Source organism: Solanum lycopersicum, chromosome 6 (assembly GCF_036512215.1).
Source record: "Solanum lycopersicum chromosome 6, SLM_r2.1".
In the NCBI taxonomy this organism is placed as follows: domain Eukaryota; kingdom Viridiplantae; phylum Streptophyta; class Magnoliopsida; order Solanales; family Solanaceae; genus Solanum; species Solanum lycopersicum.
This window is the reverse complement of record NC_090805.1, coordinates 35,378,313-35,400,547: the sequence shown is the minus strand read 5'-3', so window position 1 is coordinate 35,400,547 and position 22,235 is coordinate 35,378,313. Positions and strand designations below refer to the sequence as shown.

General features: G+C 31.8%; 1 protein-coding gene and 1 long non-coding RNA gene across 2 annotated transcripts; both read left to right on the top strand.

Annotated features, from left to right (window-relative positions):
* Positions 1 to 10,723: 10,723 nt before the first annotated feature.
* LOC101259941 (CBL-interacting protein kinase 18) lies at positions 10,724 to 13,520 on the top strand. The gene is made up of 2 exons (XM_004240830.5): positions 10,724 to 11,098; positions 11,728 to 13,520. Exon 2 carries the CDS (start codon positions 12,035 to 12,037, stop codon positions 13,358 to 13,360), a length of 1,326 nt encoding a protein of 441 aa, XP_004240878.1. The 5' UTR covers positions 10,724 to 11,098; positions 11,728 to 12,034; the 3' UTR covers positions 13,361 to 13,520.
* Positions 13,521 to 13,553: 33 nt separating this feature from the next.
* On the top strand, positions 13,554 to 20,102 carry LOC138349139 (uncharacterized). The gene is made up of 2 exons (XR_011221734.1): positions 13,554 to 13,685; positions 19,767 to 20,102. It is a non-coding gene; the product is annotated as an uncharacterized lncRNA (long non-coding RNA).
* The last annotated feature ends 2,133 nt before the right edge of the window (positions 20,103 to 22,235 follow it).

Sequence of the window (22,235 nt, the reverse complement as noted above, 5' to 3'; positions counted from 1 at the left end):
CTATAACATCTACCTAGGTCCAATAAACAATGCACAATTGCTCGTTCAAGTGCTGAAGCTGAGTATGGAGTACTTGCCTCCACTGCATCAAAGATGACATGGATCATATATCTACTTCATGATCTTGGGGTGTTTTTTCGATTTGTACCTACATTGTATTGTGACAACATCAGTGCTCTGTACATGACAGTTAATCCAGTTATGGATGCTAGAACTAAACATGATGAAATGGACTATCATTTTGTTCGTGAGAAGGGGCTAAAGGACAACTTGTTACTCAATTTGTGAGGTATAAGGATCAGCTAGCAGATATTCATACAAAATCATTAACCAAACAGGTTTTTGCTGAGTTCTGTCGCAAGCTAGGAGTTACAGTTCTTCCACTCACTAGCTTGAGGGAAAGTGTTGAAGGAACAGGTCGAAGGAACAGGTTCGGTGAAACTGTCAGACGAGTTAGAGTTTGAGTTACACTAGGACTAGACTACTCAATTCGGTGGAGCTGTTTGACGAGTTATAGTTTGAGTTACACTAGGACTAGACTACTCAATCCTAATTTATGTACAAGATTATAATTTGTTCGACTTAAACTGATGTAGTTGACCAAGATAAGGTGTACTAATATATTTTTGTTGTATTAGGATTCCTAGTGTAGCTAGTATAGGAATCTTCTCCTATATAAGGAGTATGTAACTCAATCATTCAATTATCGATACAATCCTTGATTCTTCACATATTTGTGAGAATTCTACATTATGGATACCGACATGCATTGTGAAATAAATCATGTCGTCATCTTGAAAAAATAAAAATGTTCTCTAAATCATGCAAGTTGATATGTCACAATTAACTAAAATTTCGAACACTCAAAAGAATATGTGATCAATTTTTACTATTTTAAAACCAAAACATGTTGCAACTTGCAAGCATCATCATAAATATATATATATATATATATCAATCTATTAGAAGTGTTTGCATTAATTAGTAAGATATTAAGAATAATATTCCTAAGAAAATATCTATACTATATTTATATTTTATTTTCAGACACCATAAAAAGTCTTAGATTTTTTTTAAAACAAGAGTAAGTACTAGATGAGGTTTAATAGTATAATGAGAATTTTTTTGGGTTAAATAGTAACTAAATCTAATCTTTTACTCACCTAATTTTTTATAATATTACATAATTTTATCCAAAGCATGTGTAAAAGATAACGAAATAAATAAAATAGAATGAATATCATTAAGATAAAAATAAGTATACGAGTTGTGAATATATAATTGGAAAAATATTTTTGGCTAGAATGATATTTTATCTATGTTATTTTACTTTTTAAAACATTTTTACCCTTTTAAATTTAATTCCTTTTAACTAAAAATGAAAAAACACTGATTTATTTTAAAATATAAAATATTATAATTTTTAAAATTTTCTTGATAAATTTTGATCACATTTTATGACCTATATAATTTTGTTGATTAATAAGAATATTAACATCACCCTCAATCGTAAATTGATTGTCATTTGTGTTTGAAGGAGTTTAGAGCCATTTGAATTAAGACTTCATGGATAAGTCCAAACTTTAATGTTGTTTCCATCTTTTAACTCTTCATCTTATTTGTTATAATACCTTTCAAATTCAAGATCTCAAAGAGGAATATCTTTAAATACTCTCAACCTTATTCCTTGTTTCATTAAATATCTTACCTAAATACTTTCTTTGTCCCTTGCTTACTTGTTCACTTTTTATTTTATAGTTATCCTTAGTTACTTGTTCATTTTGACATCTAAAAAAAGAACAATTTTTTTACCTATTATATCCTAAATTAATTACTTTGAAAAATATAAAACTTCTTGAATGAAACTCTTAAGTTCATAAAATATCCACTTCATAATTAATTAGGGAAAAGTAAATTCTCTATGTCAATCATTCTTTGCTACGATCCAGATTCTGGAATCCGAATCGCAATCGGCGTCGTTGACCTCTCAGAGGCCGCAGACAAGTCTCTTCTTACATTCATCACATTCATCTAGTTAAATTTACAAAAAAATTAGAACTTCTTAAACTAATGAAATATGCATAGACGTCATATACTTCTTACGTAGATACATCATATATTAAGCTCAAGGTAAAGGAACAACCATCTGTTATAAAGAATCAATTCAAAAGGAGAATCAATATATCATAAATAAGTTTGCCAAACACGGCCTTATTACAAAAGCTTACAAAAAAAGTATGAAAGCAACACTAGGGACAACATCCACTAGCTATGTCTAAAACTAACGCTAGACTAAAACTATAGCATCCTCGAAATCAAGAGGACCTACCAAATGATCTGGAGAACGCTGATATCGAAACCGCTACAAAAGTCTTCAATCTGCTCTCTGACCTACACCTAAAAATAGTAAATTTGTGTAGGGTTAGTACACCACTTTTACTAAGTATGGGTGTATGCACACAAACATATAAGGCTATGCATGATGAAGGAAAGCTCTTCCTAAACAACATGCCATTTTTGGAAAATGCAGTCACTAGACTTTCTTAAATCGTTAGTTGTGAATTGTGGTATGAATATGATGTATTTTAATGCATTCAAAATACACTACTCATTTTCCATATGATTACCAGCCATTAGTGTCATCAACATAATTTTAGAACCACTCGGGCGAGGATTTGAGATTTTGATCCTCTTAGGCCGAGAGCTCCTTTTGGTACACTTAGATCATTTTTCAGTCTTTTTCTTCTTGTTGTTGTGTAGTTCAATAATTCCTTTGGTCCTATGTTTTACTTATAAGCGCAATGATTCATTGTAGTCCCATACCCAGAATGAATCAAGTAAGTAGTTCAAGATATTAAGGAAATTAGTTAACTATAATTCGGGGCAAGAATATATTTATAAGTCAATACTTATTGACTATACTCATTCTTTAGTTGACTGCATAATGTGCATAGTTATTTGGGGCATATCATTAGAACTTATGATCTTGCTTACTTTGGGCATGAAGTCTTTATAAGCCAATCTTTATTGGCTAAATACAGAAGTTGATCATTTTGGATTTCTTGGGCTTATCATTAAAACTTGTGATCTTGCTTACTTTGGGCATGAAGTATTTAGGAGCCAATCTTTATTGGCTAAATACATTAGTTGATCATTTTGGATAAGCATATTTGAATTCATTATTGGCTATGATCATTTTCTTAATAACAGAAGTCATTATAAGCCAATTTTATTTGACTTTGATCATTTTCATGACATGAAGATTCATTATTAGCTATGCCCTTTACTTATTGTAAACATCATTGGACATGATTTGACTATTCTTATAGCAAGTCATTCATTAAATCAAGTATTCCTTAATGCTTCATAAGCAGTCTCTATTGGCTATGCCACCTATTTCATCATTCTCATGTTCAGGAAGTTATGAAGTTTGGAGTTACTATTATGTTTCTATTCCCCTTTGTTGGCATCATAAAAAAAGTCATTATAAGCCAATCTTATTTGACCTTGCCCATTAATTGATGAAACTTCATGAGTGTGGTATTGACAATTGACATTCTTAAGCTCTTCTTCATAGCTCACTTTGAACATACGTTTCATCATCATCCTTTCTTACTTTCATAGAGACATCTTTAGGAATAAGATCATGCGAGCTAACATGAGATATAGTGTCTTCCCCAAATCGAAAAGAGGTGATTCACCGATCAAAATGAATCTATGTCATGTGAGCTACTCATGAAATTCAGTGTCTGCACAACATCGAAAAGGTGTAATTCCCGGCTAAGACGAATCCATCTCAAGTGTTCACTCCACAACGAAAGGAGCGACTCACAACTATAGTAAACCAATCATGTTTTGAGTATTAACCGACATAGATCATGTGAGCTAGACATGAAATCCAGTGTCTACCCCACACCAAAAAGAGTTGATCCCACTAGCAAAGGTGAAATCGAAACATACCTAGATCATTTAGGTGGAAACCACTGGCTAGTTCCTATGTTGGCTAGACATAGTTCGAAGACTAGGGACTTAATGCGACTGCTTATCCACCTCGGTGGTAGACTCATCTCATGAGACTTACACGTGTAAGCACATGCTCATAACTAGTCTATCAGTGTTGTGTTTACTTTTATTATCTTCTTTATCTTTTAGAGTTGACTAAAGCATTATGGAAGCTTGCTTCTAGATTGAGATTTAATTACTCTATTGGTGACTGGTCATCCTTAATTTACATTGATGAAATGTGAATTGTCCTTACATATCATCCTTTGGTGTTAATGAAACTAGTCTCACGCATTCTAACACCTTCACACGTGAGTATTATTTTATCATAGTAGCTTAGGTGTAAGTGAGACTTGTCTCACTTCCTTTAACACCCCATTATGTTCACTTACTTGATTTAGACTCATTTAATTATGTTATAATTCACGTTACTTACTTACTTTAGTATAGTTGATTCATATCATCATTTATGGACGTTGAACACTTCATTCAATGAGTTTCAGGAGTTCATATGTCATTCCTTTAGAGCATGTTAGGAATTGTTCAAATGAGTGGCATGCCCTTGGTTATGGGCTCATTGAATTAGTTTAGAAGCTCTTATATTATTATTTGATACTCTAACTATACAAAATTGACATATGATTAGTTTTGGCCTATACGCTTTTGGAAAGGATTGCATGATCATATTTATTGGCATATGCCAATTTTACGTGTGTTCATATTTAAACTTAATATGTATGAAACATTAGCCAATCTTTTACTCATTTAATCAAAAACTTATATCCATTTGCATGCATCTCTTTTGACAAACTACTTTTAGCCATTTCATTGACAGAAGATAGGTATTTCATTCAAGATGTGATTTCATGGAGATCTTTTAAGCCAACCTTATAACGTAACTTTAAGCATAACGTTTTTAAACATATTGGACAGAATAATATGATCATTTAACTAACACAACACCATCAACAAGTCACATTAACAGTAAGTATGCACAACAGACCATAATCATCTTCATACATAATATTTTCAGACATATCTTAACACATATCATTCTTTTAACCAATCTTAGTTCATGACGTTTTTAAGACATATTGGACAACATCATATTAACATTTTGTGGCGTTAGCATCTTCATAACGTTACAAAGCAGCAAGTTAACATTCGGACACACACACATCAACAATTGACATTTACAGACAAAACTAACATATCATCGGTTCTTTATTCACGTTGGAAACATTAACTTCATATGTTTATAAGTTCATAGGTTCATTCAATATTCATCATTCAAGGACAATATACAGTAAGATCATCCAACACCACATACCAACAACATGATCTCTAACCTATTCAACATTAAATCGTAAAAGGATACTAGGGAAGGGAAGTTCGACAAGAACGACAGGAACAACCTTAGTTTTCAAGATCTTATGAATCGTTAGAAAGAAAATTCTCTTGGAGGAAGAATTCTAGGAGATAAATTCATACCTTAAGTAGAACTTAATCTACGAAGACCACCTTGAACGAAAACTTGGAGAAATCTTGAAATCGCCTAGGAGAATCAATGGAATTTTTCTATTTTTCTTTCGCTCACTTGCTTACCGTTTTGTGTCGTGTATTTGTTTGAGTTTGAACTTGAGAATAAGTATTAGAATATGATATTGAATCATTCAAATTAAGGTTTAATAAGCTAATTAATTAAATAAATTAATTAATTACTAAAAAGCCCCTCCTCGATTGACTAGAACTAGGAAAACACAATACTCAGTCAAATCTAAAATTTTTCCTAATACATTTTCGTTTTGGCCCTTTAAATTAATTAGTTAAATGTATAATTTGATTAATTAATGGATCTATGGTAATTACTAAAGTACTCCTAAGTCATTGGAACCAAAACTAACTCTTTTGGGCCATCCTAGGTTAAGCACTAAGATGTTTCTTGAGTTATATTAGGTTAGCGTAAGAATTTCGATTTGACCAATTTAATTTAATTAATTAAATGGATAATTTAATTAATTAAGTTATCTAGGATAATTATCAAAGTACCCTTAAGTCGTTATAACCATAACTAACCCTTTGGACCATCTTAGGTTAGGTAATAGGATGTTTCTTGAACTAGTTACTAGGTTAGTGTAAGGATTTCATTTTGACCATTTAATTAATTAATTAATTAGGTGAAATAGGGTAATTAATAAAGTACCCTTAATTCGTTAGGACCATAACCAACCTTTTGGACAATCCTAGGTTAGGTACTGGTTGTCTTTTGCTTGTCTTAACTGAAATCTGATAATTGCTTTGTGATTTTGGTTTTGTCCATTTAAATTAATTAATTATGTTTCTAAATTAACTAATTAAGTAACCTAGGGTAATTATTAAAGTATCCCTAATTTCTCAGGAACATAACCAACCTTTTGGACCATCTGAGGTAAGGTACTAGGTTATCTCTTTAACTAGTTACTAGGTTAGTGTCACCCGGTTAAGTCTTAGGTTGTCAGTTGCACTAATTAATTTATTTCATTTGGTCCTAGGTTAGTTATCTATTTAGGGTAGTAGGTTAGAGTCTAGAATTTGTTAGGATGTTAGGCTCCACATGGAGTGGTCCCTTGTGCACGTTTTTCCTCCTAACTACCCTAACCGAATTCGATTAGGGTGGTCCCCTCCTTTGGCCGCTTCTTCATATGTCTTACACATGTGCTTGCACATGGGTTCTCTGTACTTTCCTAACTAAAACTATTATTTATGTTTCATTTGGGAATGTTTACTTATTGTCCCAAGGATCCTCCTTACTATGTCCTTGGGCACTGCTTAATCTACATGATTATTTTAAACGATTATGTGCTATGATGCTAGGCTTGACACATGGATTCCTAGTACATAATGAATTAGGTTGTGAATCAAGACAATTAATAATTTTGGCCTAGGGTATTCATTGCATGTACAATTCTAAACAAGCTTGGATCATGTTATGCGTACTTGGGTAAATATAGAAATTGGCTAACACCCCTTAGCCAATTTTATATGCAATGCTCAATATTTTTTGTGTGCACAAGTCTCTAACAAGAACCACGGATGTGAAGCACTGAGGAGGCCTGGTCAGTCGACTAACCCACGATCCGTCGATCGTGGTGTCTTCGGTGGTACTGCAATTTCCTGCACATTTTTAATAAGTTTCAATTAGTTAATTAAGGGGTTAGGTCGTTAGTTAGGGGATTAGAAAAGTCTAATTAAATCAATTAACCTCCCATATAAATACCCCAACCCCATTAGTCTAATTACAACTCTCAAACAAAACTCTCTTCCTTTTCTATTCTTTCTCTCTCTATTGGAAGACACTATTGAAGACTAGCTAGGGGAGGGATTTAGGGGCTGTAAAGGGACGATTACACCATCAAATCTCCATCGAACGTTGAAGTATGGGATCTAATTCACCTTTGAGACCTCTTTCCTCAAAGGGTTCCTTCAAAATTGATTTCCAAAGTTGAGTTTTTAAGAGGGTCTTCATTGAATACGAAATTGATGTTATGAAATGATTTGTTTATGATGTATTTTGGATATTATGGATAAATTAACATATATTTTAATTCAATTATGATATATCTTGATAATTTGGTCCTGGTTGTAGATGACTTTCAACCCTTAACCCTAGGTTTGATTTTGATATAAAATAAGTTGTATTTAGTCCAATTAACTTGGTTATTGATTGAATTACTATATGATGATGTTGTTGTATCAATCATTAACAAATTAGAGTGAATTTTAGTATTTCATGCAAGTTCTTGAGAAGATGATCTATGTTATGAAGTGAATTGACCTAAGTATCTTGTTTTAAGCTATAATCTAGTATTGAATTGTGAAATAATATTTCTTCTAGTCTTGTTATCATGTTGATTATTGATTTATGATGATGTATACCCAAAAATTCGATTGAATGAGGGTTTATGGTAAGACCTTGATGATGAACCATGAAGGAGACTTGGTAAGTCTTATGATCTATATCCTTTACTTCAAATTGTGGTTAATTGTGATTAAATCATGATGTTATGTTGGAGTATGCCTTATATAAGGATTGATAGAGTGGTATGATGTTGAATTGAAATGTCTTGATTGTGATTGTGAGATTGATTAAGATGTAAATGCTATAAGGATGGTGATCATTACCAATGTGCCTTGTTATGAATGAAAATGAAAATGTCCTAACCTCACTTACATGAATTGTGATGAAAGGATTATACTCATACAATTCTTATTGAGCTATGATGATGATGATTATACAAGGGTTAGACCCTATGACCTATAATAAGCTATGATGATTAATAAAGACATTAAAGACATCTCAATAAAGGGACTTAGCTTAGCACCGAGTGAACTTGACAATAGGAGGTGATGACTTCCCATAGAGGAAGATTCACCCAATAGTTCTATATGTGGTGTTGACTCCCCAAAGACCAATACACATCCAATGGATTCTCATGAGAGGAGACCCCAATTGCCAAGTGGTATGTAGAGGGAGTATACCTATCTCCTAGTTCTTGAACCGGCTGCTCCATAGGAAGACTAGCTAGTGGATTCATCTAGAAAGCTATGTTTATGTTTGGTTTTAATTTGACCGGTAGACCACCTTCCATCGGTGTAAGGTTTTACAACACCGGATTCCACACTTAGCTCTTATGGTCTATGTCGGTTTAAGGTAAGTGTTCCGTAAATTAAAATGAACAAAGGAAGATGAACTAACTAAGGTGACTTGAGAGGTTTGACTTAGCCTAAGTAGGGGTATGAGACTCTACCTATGCCTTGCACTAGTTTGCCTTGATGGAAGCTTTAGAAGGTTGATATTATGTATGTATATGATAATGAATGCAAAAGATGATATTATGATGACTTTACATGCAAATAATACTATATGGAGATTGATACTCTTATGAACATGTAATTGGTCTATGTTGTTAAAAGTATGATGTTGTATATCCTTAAAAGATTATGTTATGTGAAGTTGAGTATTAGCCATGATTCTCGTTGGGTCACTTGATTAAGTAAGGGTATGGGGCTTTGCTTGGTTATTGCACTTGTTGGATTTATGAGGATTCATGGGTAGTAGTCTTGCTTTATTATGATATGCTGAACTCTTATCCATACTTGTGATGTAATTACTTGAGGGTAGGATTATTTTAGATTATGGTTTAAAGTATGTTGACAAGTATGCTATTTGCTTTGACTTGATGAATATGCTTACTTGAGTTGTATGTTTTCGTTGATGATGAATAAGGTTTTTTTTTCAAATAATAGAGTAGCATGTTTTAATAAAATGTCCATTTTAGCATGATTTGACCTTATATGTGCATATGGTCTCATACGTAGTACAAGTGGCGTACTGGCCCCATTTCTTCCTATTTCCTCAACATTTTAGGTTCCGGTCGTTGAAGTTTTTTGGAAGGCGACTTGGATCCTTCGATCATCCAAGTAGGGTAGGTCCTCATTTTCCGAGGGCGATGCCAATATCGAGCTTATGATGTTGTTTTAGTTATAAGACTCTTATATTTTATATCCTTTCATTTGAGTACGGATTGTGTAAAGCCTATATGTGGCTCTCTTTACATTGATGTATGTGTTATGCCCAAATTGCTAATCGTGTTAGATGGTTATGAGATGAGACAATTTTTGAAGACTATGTTCTATCTTATATATATACCTATGTGCAATAAAAGTAGAAGACTATGTAACCTTCCTATACGAAGGGTCTATGCATACTCGATATATATATATATATATATATATATATATATATATATATATATATATATATATATATATATATATATATATATATATATATTATGTGTATGTAGAGGTCTATGTAAACCTCCAAATAGAAGTAATTAAAAGTTATAAATTTTCCGCTAAATTTGACCTATGAATGTAATGATGTAAACTAAGAGGCTAGTCTTAGTCGTCAAAGAGGACAACGACGCCGGTTACGTTTAGGGGGTAAACCCAGATGTGATATTAAAAATTTTAACGTACGACTGATTCTACATTATATTTACAATCATGACTATCGCTTAAATTTTAATTTTGATTCAAATATCAGTTAGACCTGCCTTTAAATTGTATAATGTTCTTCATATTTTCAGAGATTGTTTGGCAAACAACGATAGTTTGGTGCATAAGTACCAAATATATAGCGGTTTCCTGGTAAATACCTAACGTAGCTACTTTTTCATAAGAAATGACGTGTGATACACTGAATGATTAAGGAGAAAATTGCATAATAATCTTTTAAAACAACAAAATCCAATAAATATAGGAGAAAATTTGTGTCACCGTACATTTGTATCTTTTTACAAAAATGAAAAACACATAATTTGAATTCTTTCTTCTTATTCGAATACGATTTTTCCAAACTCTAATAAAAATAAAAAAAGTTCAAAATAATTAAAAAATTTATTCAAAGATACTATATCAATATATCAAAATAAAGAATACATGTATCAAAAGTATGTAGTATATCACACTATATCTTAAATAATGTGAATATATGTTTATCGCTTTTTATTTTTTCTAAAAGTTAAAGTATTTTTCTAGGTTAACATAAGTTCAAAACATTGTGATATTGGATATATAATAATTTAAAACTTATCAATAGAAAGGGTAATGATGGGGCCTAAGTTTGCGTCTTCGATGCAAAATGAAGTTTAGAAGAAAAAAAAAGCGGAGGAAATTTCTTTGAAGGGTTTTCAAAAATTAAAGTTTAGAGAAAAGTGGGAAATTTTTTAAGCGTTTTTAAAATGGTTAATAATTTTAAAACTGTTAATAATTTATATCTAAAGGAGAGTAGGAGCGTTTTTAATATTTATTTTCAAATAATTCTGCGTGTTCCGTACAGATGTGTCATACGTGTCTAGATACAATTGTTATATTTTGTCAGCTTACCAACTTTTCACTTTACAGACAATTACTTGCTATTTTTTATGAAGGCAACAAAATCTGAACATTACAAATTAATTAGTCACAACTTTAATGTATATATATATAAATATAAAGGGAGCTTCACCAAATCAAACATTTTTCTCCTTGGATCGTCTCTACTTGTATTCAGGTTTTTTCTTAAACCCATTTAAGTTCAATTTCGATTCGTTTGTGAATTTTGATTATTTCATGGTAGAGAATTTGATTTTTTTTGGTAAATGTTGTGTGAAGAAGTGTTTCGTCTGTGATTTCGTTTTCGTTTAAATTCTAGTTATCGATTTGATTGGAGAAGCTTTTGTTATATCTTGAAAAAAAAAACCCTTTTCTGGTAAAGAAGGGGAAATTCAATTGGTTTTGCTTCTTTTTTTTTTGGCCCGATTTGATGATGAAATGGTGGACCAAAATCAAGATACAAAGAATCTAATTTTAGATTCAGAAACGGATCTTCTGTTTGAATTTTGTAGTTATTTGAATGGAAGTAACATTTATCTTGTTTAACCTGCATTTGTGATGTATATACTTTTTTGAACATTTCCAAATGAGTTCTTTTCATTTCCTCTTTTACTATTACTTGTTATTTGGGAATGGTTTTCTTGTCTGCCTCCCAAGGTAAGGGTAAGATTTGTGTACGCTGTGCCCTCCCTACACTTGTCGGATATATTGTTTTTGTTTAGTATCTCTAGTTTTGCTTTTGCGTTTAAGTTAATAAATAGTAAGCTGTAGTTTTGAGTCTCTCTTTTCTTATCTTGTGATTTTCAGAGCTCTGTGACATGATAGATGGGGTGAAACAACAGCTCTCGGCTCTTAGAAGCCTCTGAGTTTCCATCTGCATTGGGGTTATTCTGTTTTCTACATCATGATTTCAAATTTGCAGCTCATAGAGCATTTAAGTTCTCGTGCCAGATGCACGATGAAGTAACAGTAATTAAGAATGTTGTGCTACTGAAGCACGGCCTTGTTGCAGACGGTTGAACTCTGAAACAAGGTTTCGTGCCTGTAAATAGAAAATTATCATATCAGCAGGAGTGTTACTTATAGTATAAATTAGTAGGATTGTTTGTTGAAAATGGTGAAAAATGGAAATGTAGTGATGCAAAAATATGAATTGGGGAGATTATTAGGTCAAGGCAACTTTGGTAAGGTTTATTATGGAAGGGATCTGGAAAGCGGACAAACTGTAGCCATTAAAGTAATTGATAAAGAGAAGGTTCAGAAAGCTGAATTGACTGAACAGACGAAACGAGAGATATCCGTTATGGCAATGGTCAAACATCGACATGTTGTGCAGCTATACGAGGTCATGGCAACCAAGAGTAAGATTTACTTTGTGATCGAACATGCCAAAGGTGGCGAGCTTTTCAACAAACTGACAAAGGGGAGGCTCACAGAAGATGTTGCTAGAAAGTTGTTTCAGCAACTGATCAATGCAGTTGAATTTTGCCACAGCCGAGGTGTTTATCACCGTGATCTCAAACCGGAAAATCTCCTACTGGATGAGAATGGAAACCTAAAGGTCTCAGACTTTGGTTTGAGTGCATTAGCAGAGTCTAAGCGACAAGATGGGTTACTCCACACAACCTGTGGTACACCAGCATATGTTGCTCCCGAGGTGATTGGTAGAAAAGGATATGAGGGTGCTAAAGCTGACATCTGGTCTTGTGGGGTGATTTTATTTGTCTTGTTGGCTGGTTATCTTCCATTCTATGACTTAAATCTTATGAATCTGTATAGGAAGATATGCAGGGCAGAGTACAAATGCCCTAATTGGTTCCCTCTAGAAGTGCGTAAACTTCTCTCTAGGATCTTCGACCCAAACCCTCGTAAAAGGATTTCAATCGCCAAAATTAAGGAAAGCTCCTGGTTTAAGAAAGGATTGGAATCTAGACATGTGGGAACTAAACAAGTAGTGAACCAAAATGTTATTGCAGATGGTAATGCTGTTTCCAGTTCAAATTCGGAGAATAGTACCTCTTCCTCCGACACCAAATTAGAGTTGATAAAACCTGCAATCTTTAGTGCATTTAATATCCTCTGCCAGTTTAATTTGTCTGGTTTATTCATAAACAATGATCAAAAGGAGGAGCTGCTTTTTACATCAGTGGAACCTGTCCCAGTCATCATATCCAAACTTGTGGAAGTTGGCAGGAGTCTGAACCTTGAAGTAAAGAAGAAAGAAGGTGGATTTCTTATATTAGAGGGATTAAATGAGAGCAGATATGAGACCCTGTGCATTGGCGTGCAAATCTTTGAAATTTCCGTATCCAATTACTTCATTGAACTGAGTAGGTCAAGTGGTGATGTGATTGATTACCAAAACATGTTGACGCAAACTATCAGACCAGCTCTTGAGGAAATTGTTCTGGCTTGGCTAGGAGTGCAATCTTATCAATAGTAATTGTAGAATCACTGAAATGAAGCTTCTGATTTCGAGATGCTAGCTGATCATACTTTGTATTAGTAGTTTAAACTAATTCTGTTTGTTTGAAGCGCTAGTTCTATTTGCTGCACCTGTCTATGGAAGCATGTTACTGCAAACTTTGATTATTTTCTCAGAGTTGTCTCCCCTCTCTTATTTTATTGCTTCAGTTATAGTTTCTGCCTTGTGCGATAAATGCTGCAATAGTACTAGTTTCCATGCTTGCATGGCGGAAGTTGTGTTGCATTTCTATTTGGAAATTTGTTCTCAAGAAGAGACAGAATCAGTGGAACAGCAACAGGTATGCCGATTCTACTATCATAGTTTATGATATCGTGTTGGTTATGTTGTTTGAGGAAAACATACAAAACCTAAATAATGTGTGTGAATCCGTTTTTACTGTGCATTTAATTTGCTTACCTCTATTGAATAAGTTGTCAATCCACCTTGTTTTGGACCTGACTATTTAGGTGAAAAGCCCGCTCTTAGTCTCTTTTACTCTACAAATGTATACATACATACAACTTACAAGTGCTAAGTTCATAAATGATACTATTTATGTATCTCTTCAATCAAATAAAGAGAGATTTCAAATGGAGTTAGATATTACACTTATTTCAAATTCAATATAGGGTTTGTTTTATCATATAATCATGTGATCTATTATCATATTGTAAAAGCCTGTTGTATTAACAAGCGCCCTAAGAAATTTAAGTGAACAAATTCGATGCTTCCATTGTGTTTTTGTCAAATGATGACGAACCCATTCTTATGGATGCCCCATGTCGGCCATAATATACTTTCTCTGCAATCATTTTCATTTTCTTTTTCTTTTTGGTGTAGCCATGAATATTTAAATCAAAAAAAAAAAAATTCAGAAATAGCGATACTCTAGGTCTAATTATTTGATGTTTCTAGTCTCCAATAACTTTCTATTTTAATGTCGGTTTCTACGATATACAGTGAGATTTTGTTTTTTCAAAACATAACAATTAGAGGTGTATAAAATCGAATTGAAAATCGAATAAAATCGCAAGTCGAGTCAAATAAAAAAATTTGACTAGTGGTTTGGTTTGATTTTGTCTGGTATTGTAAAAAAAACCCCGATTATATTTGGGTTTGTTTGGTTTTAACTAAAAAAAATCAACCCGACATTATATATACAAAAAAATATTTACTTTGATATCATTTTAAAATATTTCTTTTACTATTTCACAGTTTTTATCTTTTAATATATTATTTCAAGTTTAAAACTTAAAATTGGGAATGGTCCAATAAAAATTATAGTTCATGGATGTTGATATATAATAAAGGCTTAAGTCATACACGGACAACTAAAGTTGTCCACATATTTCACTTAGACACTTCAACTAAGGCTTGTACCTATTGAACACTTTATTTATTCACAAATCATTCCTATTAGATACAAAATGATGACATGGCAAAAAGAGTGTGTTCCACTCTCCTTGAGCGCATATAGCTATTAAAAATTTAATTTTTTTCTTTTTTCTTTTTGTTTTCCAACTTATATACTTAATTTTTTTAAATTAAATAAAAAAAAAAGAAAAAACTTGTCTTCTTCTTCACTTCTTCACTGCATTCATCATCTAAGTACTCTCTAATTCTTTTTTATTTTTCTTTTGCTTTTACCTTAATTTATTAAAAGTTAATAGTTGTAAAACTCAAATGTTGTAGCAAAGCTTTATTCTTTTTTATAAAAATAATATTAATTGATTATTCTTTTAATCAAAAGTTGTTAGTTTTTTAAGATAATTATGGTAGCAAGTCATTAAAGAAAATTCAAGTCGTTATTTTCTTTAGATAATTATGGTAGTAAGTGATCAAAGAAAATTCAAAATGGGCGAAAAGCTTTAAATGGCAGGAAATTTTGACGAAGAAGAATAGGGATGGGGGGTTGATAAAATAATTTGTTTTTTTTTAATTTTTTTTATCTAATTGCCACGTATTATCATTTTATTGGTCTATCTGCTATGTATTTGTGTTTGAGACACACGCACTTATGTCTTTCCATAAATTTTCATTTTGTGTTTAATAGATATAAATTTGTTAAGATTAAAGTGTTCAATAGGTACTGCCCTAAGTTAAGGTGTCTAAATGAAATATGCGGACAACTTTAAGGGCTTGTATATGACTTAGGCCTATAATAAAACTTAAATCAAAATCAGCCTAATAATAATGCGAAAAAAAAAATTAATTTAATACTAAGAATGCCAATAATATTTAATATTTGTTCTTTAGTTTTGCATTGGTTTAAACAATTAAAATATATAATCTAATTTTAATTTTTCTTAAATAGTAAGTAATGACTCCTTCCGTCCGGTATTTTTTGTCATGATTTCTATTTACAGAGTCAAACTTTAAGAACTCTGACTAACATTTTAAGATGTATTTTTTCATCATACTAATATTCAAAAATTTGTAATTTATAGTACTTTTCATATAGTTTTAGAATATCTAAATTTTTTGTTTAAAATATCAAATTAATGTAATCTCGTTTAACTTTAAAAATTAATCAAATTAATTCTCGAAAAGCGCAACATGACAAATAAAAGTAGACAGAGGGAGCGCTAATACTTATTAAACTTCTTTCAGCATGATGTAGTACTTTTAAGTTATGATTATTTCATTATGACTTTACAATATTCATTTTATATGATGATTTCACTAATATTTTTATTGAATATTTTTGTGTCATCAATAATTGTCTCATTTTTTGTGTTACTTTTTTAAGAAACACCTTGATAATTATATTTTGGATGAACTAAAGAAATATTTGGAGCACAAGTTAAGTATATGCTTGTATGCAAGTTTTACCAAAAAAATCTAAAAATCTGGAAAAACTAAAATTTTATTAGTTTGGTTTGATTTATAAATTAAAAAATTTGACACAATGGTTTGGTTTGGTATTTGAGAAACTCAAACCAATCTAAGGTTCAAAAATCCAAAAAATCTGAATTTTATTAGTTTGATTTGGTTTATAAATTTAAAAAGTGTACACGAATGATTTGATTTGACATTTGAAATAGGTTGAACCCATCGACAACCCTTAAATTTGGCACCAATTTTCACTTACACACTTCAAGTAGACTTTATTCATTTTAAATACCTTAAGTAGGGGTCCGCTATGTCATTGTGACACATTTTTGCCAATCATCTATAATTACAAAGTGTATGTAACACACATGCGGATGACATGACATGATGACTAATTAAAAACTAACATGTGACATTTTAATGTAAGAATAATAGTTTAAAAATAAATTATTAACAAACTAACTAATTTTTCAGCAAAAATAAATAAATAAAATTACCTTTTTCTACCGTCCTACCCCACCTTATATCATCCCACCCCACCCCTACCCCATCTGTCTTGCGTTCCTTTCCCTCCTTAACTCTACAACCATTTTTTTTCTTCTTCCAATTTTTTTTAAAAAATTTATTAGATTTTAGATTATCTTTTAATTGATTTTGAAAATTATATATGACATTCTTCTACTACTATTTTGAAAACAAATGTGTGTTTTGTTCTAAAAGATCTTTTCAAAATTAGTGGGATCATTTTTAAAATTTTTGTTCTTATAAACTTTTTTTATTTTATTTTTTCATATTTTGTAAGATTTTTTATCATGAATTTTCATGGGGGAAGGTCAAGTAAGTGATACGGCTAAAAAGTGAAGAAGAAGAAAAAGGAAAAAAATTGAAAATAAATAAATAAATAAAAAAACTCAGGCGGTTAAAATGGGTGCGACACATAGATTATGTCAAGTAAGCAAAAAGTGTCAAAATGACACAGCGGGACTCAACATGAGGTGTCTAAAATGAACAAAATTTAGTTAAGGTGTCTAAGTGAAAATTGATGTAAACTTTAGGTGGCTACCTATGGTTCAACCTTTGAAATACCCAAACCAACCCGGTCATGTACACCTCTAATGACAACATTTCCTTTTTGATGTCCATGCCTTACAAACTTAAGTCGCCTTACAAACTTAAGTCTTTGTTTGTGCATCTTTTTTGGTGCTCTCCAATTTGGTTCTTGTATGGGAGACCCCTTTTAAAAAATTAAGTGAGAAGGACAGATATCTCTCTCATGATGTGTATGTGCGCATATATATGTAAGTCAAAAAGGTGCATAAAATTACAAAAAAAAATGGGTATAGGAGAATAATTGACCTTAGTTTAGTTAAGGTATATCTCTCAGATTTCGGTCATAGTCTACACTTAGGAGAATAAATAACATTATCCACATTTGGAGACGGCAAAGGCACGGGCAAAGGTGAAGGATTGTTTATAGATGAGGAAACTAGTAGTTTGATTTGAGTGGCAGGATTTGATGCAGCATTCTGTGAAACATGGACAGAGGAATATGGTAACAGTGGTGAGGAACATGGAAAAGTGGACTCCACAAATTGAACATACCAAGAAAAGAAGATCTTTTTTGACACAGGTTCATAACATTTTTAGGCACTTTGATTTGAGGAGTAACCAATAAAGATGCATGGATTAGAACGAGGATCAAGTTTGTGATTTGCATAAGGTCGTAACCAAGGAAAGCAAAGACATCCAAAGACACATAGTTTAAAACTATTGGGAGCAGTACCAAACATCTTTTTAAATGGGGATTGATATTCAAGTGTCTGGGTAAGTAGATGATAAGTCAGATAAGTGGAGGCTTGAAAAGTATGGTGCAACCAGAAAGATGGAGGTACATAAGCTTGGTGAAGAAGAGTGAGCCTAGTTTCAACTATTTGACGATGTCTCCTTTCGACATAGCCATTGTGATGTGGAGTATATGGTGGGGCGATGTTAAATGACTTATTCCATGGGTGACAAAAATCTCTATGAGTTTAAGATATTCAGTGCCACCATCCGTAAAGAGAGTTTTTACTGTTTTTTCGAAGTGTTTTTCAACCAACAATGTGAATTTGGTAAACAAGTTGGTGACATCTGATTTTCTCTTCAACTGGTAAAGCCATATATACTTAGAGTAGTGATCAACAAAAACCAGATAATATTTCAAACCATCAATAGATTCAACTGGTCAAGGCCCCCAAACATCACTAAAAATCAACTATAAGGGAGATGAACTCTGAAGAGTAGACTGACTAAATGGAAGTCAATGACTTTTATCACAAGAACACGAGACACATGACTTTGACTTAAGAGATGATGATGACAGTGGTAGAGAGTCAGTGTAGATGATGTGATGAAGAATCCTATATGAAAGATGTCCAAGACGACGATATCAATCAACGATAGGTGCTCTAATGGTGTTGTGAACTGTAGGTAGGGATGACGTTACAAGAACATAAATATCATCTTTATATTTCTGTTGTAGCACGACCTCCCTTATGTTAAGATCCTTCAAAGAGAAATATTGCGAAAACAATTCAGCATACACTTTGTTAGTTTTGCAAAATTTTCCAACATAAATCAGACTAGATTTAACACTTGGGACACAAAGGACATTGCGAAGTTGTAATGTGTTTGTGGAGGAATTTATTTTTAGATGTGCCAATATGTGTAATATGCAAACCTGAGCCATCACCTATTTGCACTTTATCAGGGCATCATAATCCGAAGACATGTAAGTTTTAAATGTCATTGGTGACATGGTGTGAAGCACATGTAAGTTTTAAATGTCATTGGTGACATGGTGTGAATGAGTTGTTGGAGTAGAGACAATTATATTGTTTGTTGTCGGGGTTTCAAGTATGATTTTTTGGCTTTGTAACATTTTTTTGCAACATGCCCAGGCTTTTCACACAATTGACAGATGACACGAGGCTTGTGAGGTCTTTGATTTCCCCCATGACGCCCCTAATTTGTGTGAGACATGGCCGACTAATTTTGATTAGAGTAGGAACCTCTGTTTCAGTTTTCTAGTTGACGTGACTTGGTTGGTGCATTCATTGTGGCAATGGACACATCAGAACCCATAGATTTAGACCTGGCCAAATAGGATTCGAAGTCTGTGAGTTTGTCATGAAGATCTTCAAATGAGATGCAGGTATCATGGGCCTTAACAGTAACAACTATTTCCTTGTAATCAGGGCCAACTTTATTGAGGATGTAGAGAATAAGATAATCTTGTAAAATAGGTGAACCAACAAGCAAGGTTGTCTGCCATAGTACAGATTATTCTGATATAGTTTGATCACCTCGTTGAATCATAGAGAGTCGTTCTTTAAGAGATATGATTCGTGGTCTGGATTTGTTTGTATATGTCTTTTGGATTATTATCCAAGCATGGTGAGAAGTCTTGGAAGAAGCTATGAATGATAAAATAGCCTCTAAAACCGAGGCCAAGATGGCATGAATGATTAATTATCTTGTCTTATCTGAAATTTAGTTTCATTATCAGGAACTTGCACGGAGGCATTGATATACCCCATGAAATTGTATCCGGTGAGAAGAGAGTTTAACGGCGCTTTCCACAAATTTTTTTTTTTGGTGAAAGTCAGTTTCAATGGTAATTTTGATGCATACAAGAACCTCACCCAAGTGTGATGTTATGTTGGGAGTGTTGGTGATTGTAGCACGAGATGAGTTGTTCGGTGTCTTTGGATCAATATCCATGGAGGAAGGAAGAAAAGAGAAAACAAAAATAGAGGTTGGATCGAGATTGCGGTTAAGGAAATACTATCTCTGATACCATGTAAAAGACTTGATATGTGAGAATAAGAACCTCATTTCTTTATTGTAGAGTACATGTGTATATACACAACTACAATTTCATATAATCCCTAAAATCAAGTGATCTAATATATCAGAATTATTTACTACAAGTGATCTGATTTGACTGTTGCTTTCATGGGATTTTGATTTAGCAATATTTGCTATTTGATTTGATCTTGTGAATATTCTATATCATTAACAATAATTTATGGATGAATTGGATATGAGTTACCCATATTTAATTCATATTGATTGAAGAATTAAAAAATAAATTTACATGTTATAAGTTTCTAAAGTAATTCTTTATTCTACTCAATTTCGCTGCTACCTCCAATTGACCCACCCCTAATTAATTTATTTTATTTTTTCTAACCGCCCCCACCCCACACACGCACACCACCCACACCTCCACTTTTTTTAAAAAAAAAAAATTGTTAAAATTATTCTACTCCAACCCCAACCCCTCCCCAATTTTAAATTTTTAAAAAAAGTATTTTTGCATCTTTAAATTGAGTTTCTTTTTATGTTTTTTTTTTCAATTTTTTTTTACCTCCAATCAACCAAACCCAATTTATTTTATTTCATTTTTTCTAATCCCCACCCTGTTTTTACCCCCCTCTACCTCACCCCTCCTTCATACCCCTTACCTCACCTGCACCCACCCCCACATTTTTTTATATGTTTTTTCTTAAAATTATTCTACTCCAAACCCCCCAATTAAATTTTCTTTTTATGATCATTAAATTGGATATCTTTTTATGTTTTTTTTTTAAAAAAAAATTACTCCCTCTCCTCACCTTCAACCTAATCTATCCCTTTATGTTTTTTCAAAAAAAAAAAAAATTCCCACCCCCACCTTCCACCCCACACCCCGCCTTACCACTCAACCTACTCCTGTTATTTTTTTTTAAAAAAAAATCCCCCTCTACAAAAATGATGTGTGATATAATGTATGATATTTAAGGAGAATATTGCGCAAAAATATTTTAAAACAACAAAATTCAATAAATATAGGAGAAAATCTATCATCCCTCCTAATGAGACGCCTTTATATCTTTATTAAAATAAAACATATAATTTAGGTTCTTTCTTCTTCTTTTACTACGAGTTTTCAATATTCTATAGAAACTAAGAAAAGTTTAAAATAGTCAAAATTTCTATTCGAAGATACTATATCAACTCATCTAATTTATCTAAATAAAAAATATTTATATTTAGAATATGTGATGTATCATATATCTTAAATAGTGTATCTATGTCTATAAGTTTTTATTTTTTCTTATAAATTAAGCATTTTTCTAGCTTAACATCTGTTCAACAAATAGACATGGTAAGAAAATCAGAGTCCGAAACTCAAAGGGTAGAAAATATTAACAAAAATTTCAAAACGGTATATAAAATTTTATATAAACCAAAACGGTAAAATCGCTGCCGACGCAGCGATTTACTTCAACTGAAAAAGTAAAATCGCTGCTGAGGCAGCGATTTTGCTAAAAAAAAAAATTTTTAATAAAAAAATGAAATCGCTGCTCAATCAGCGATTTCAAAATGTTTCTTCTTACAAATCGCTGCCAGGGCAGCGATTTAACATTATTTTCTAATTTTCTTTTTTTTTTTTAAAATAAGGTATATCGCTGCTCTAGCAGCGATTTATGAAGAATTTTTTTTTAAAAAAAAATCGCTGCCAGTGCAGCGATTTATTTTAAAAAAAAAATTTTTTTGTTATTAAATCGCTGAGCAATTTTTTAAATAAATTTTTTTTTTAAAAATGTTAACTTATGTTTATAATTTATAAGAAAATATACATTATTTTTTAAAAATTAAAAATAAGTAAATATATTTTCTTTCTAAAAAAAAGATATTATATTGAATTTAAATTTAAATAATATTTGAATTCAAATAATTAATTTTTTTAAATAAAAAATTAAATGAGAAAAATTATTTAATTTTTTTAAAAACAAAATTATATACTTTTATATATATATATATATATATATATATATATATATATATATATATATATATATATATATATATATATATATATATATATATATATATATAAAGTGAAAAGGATCACATGACAATAGTAAAATTTGTTTTTTTATCGTAAATAGTTGAAGAAGTTCACATATAAATAGTACATGAGACTTTC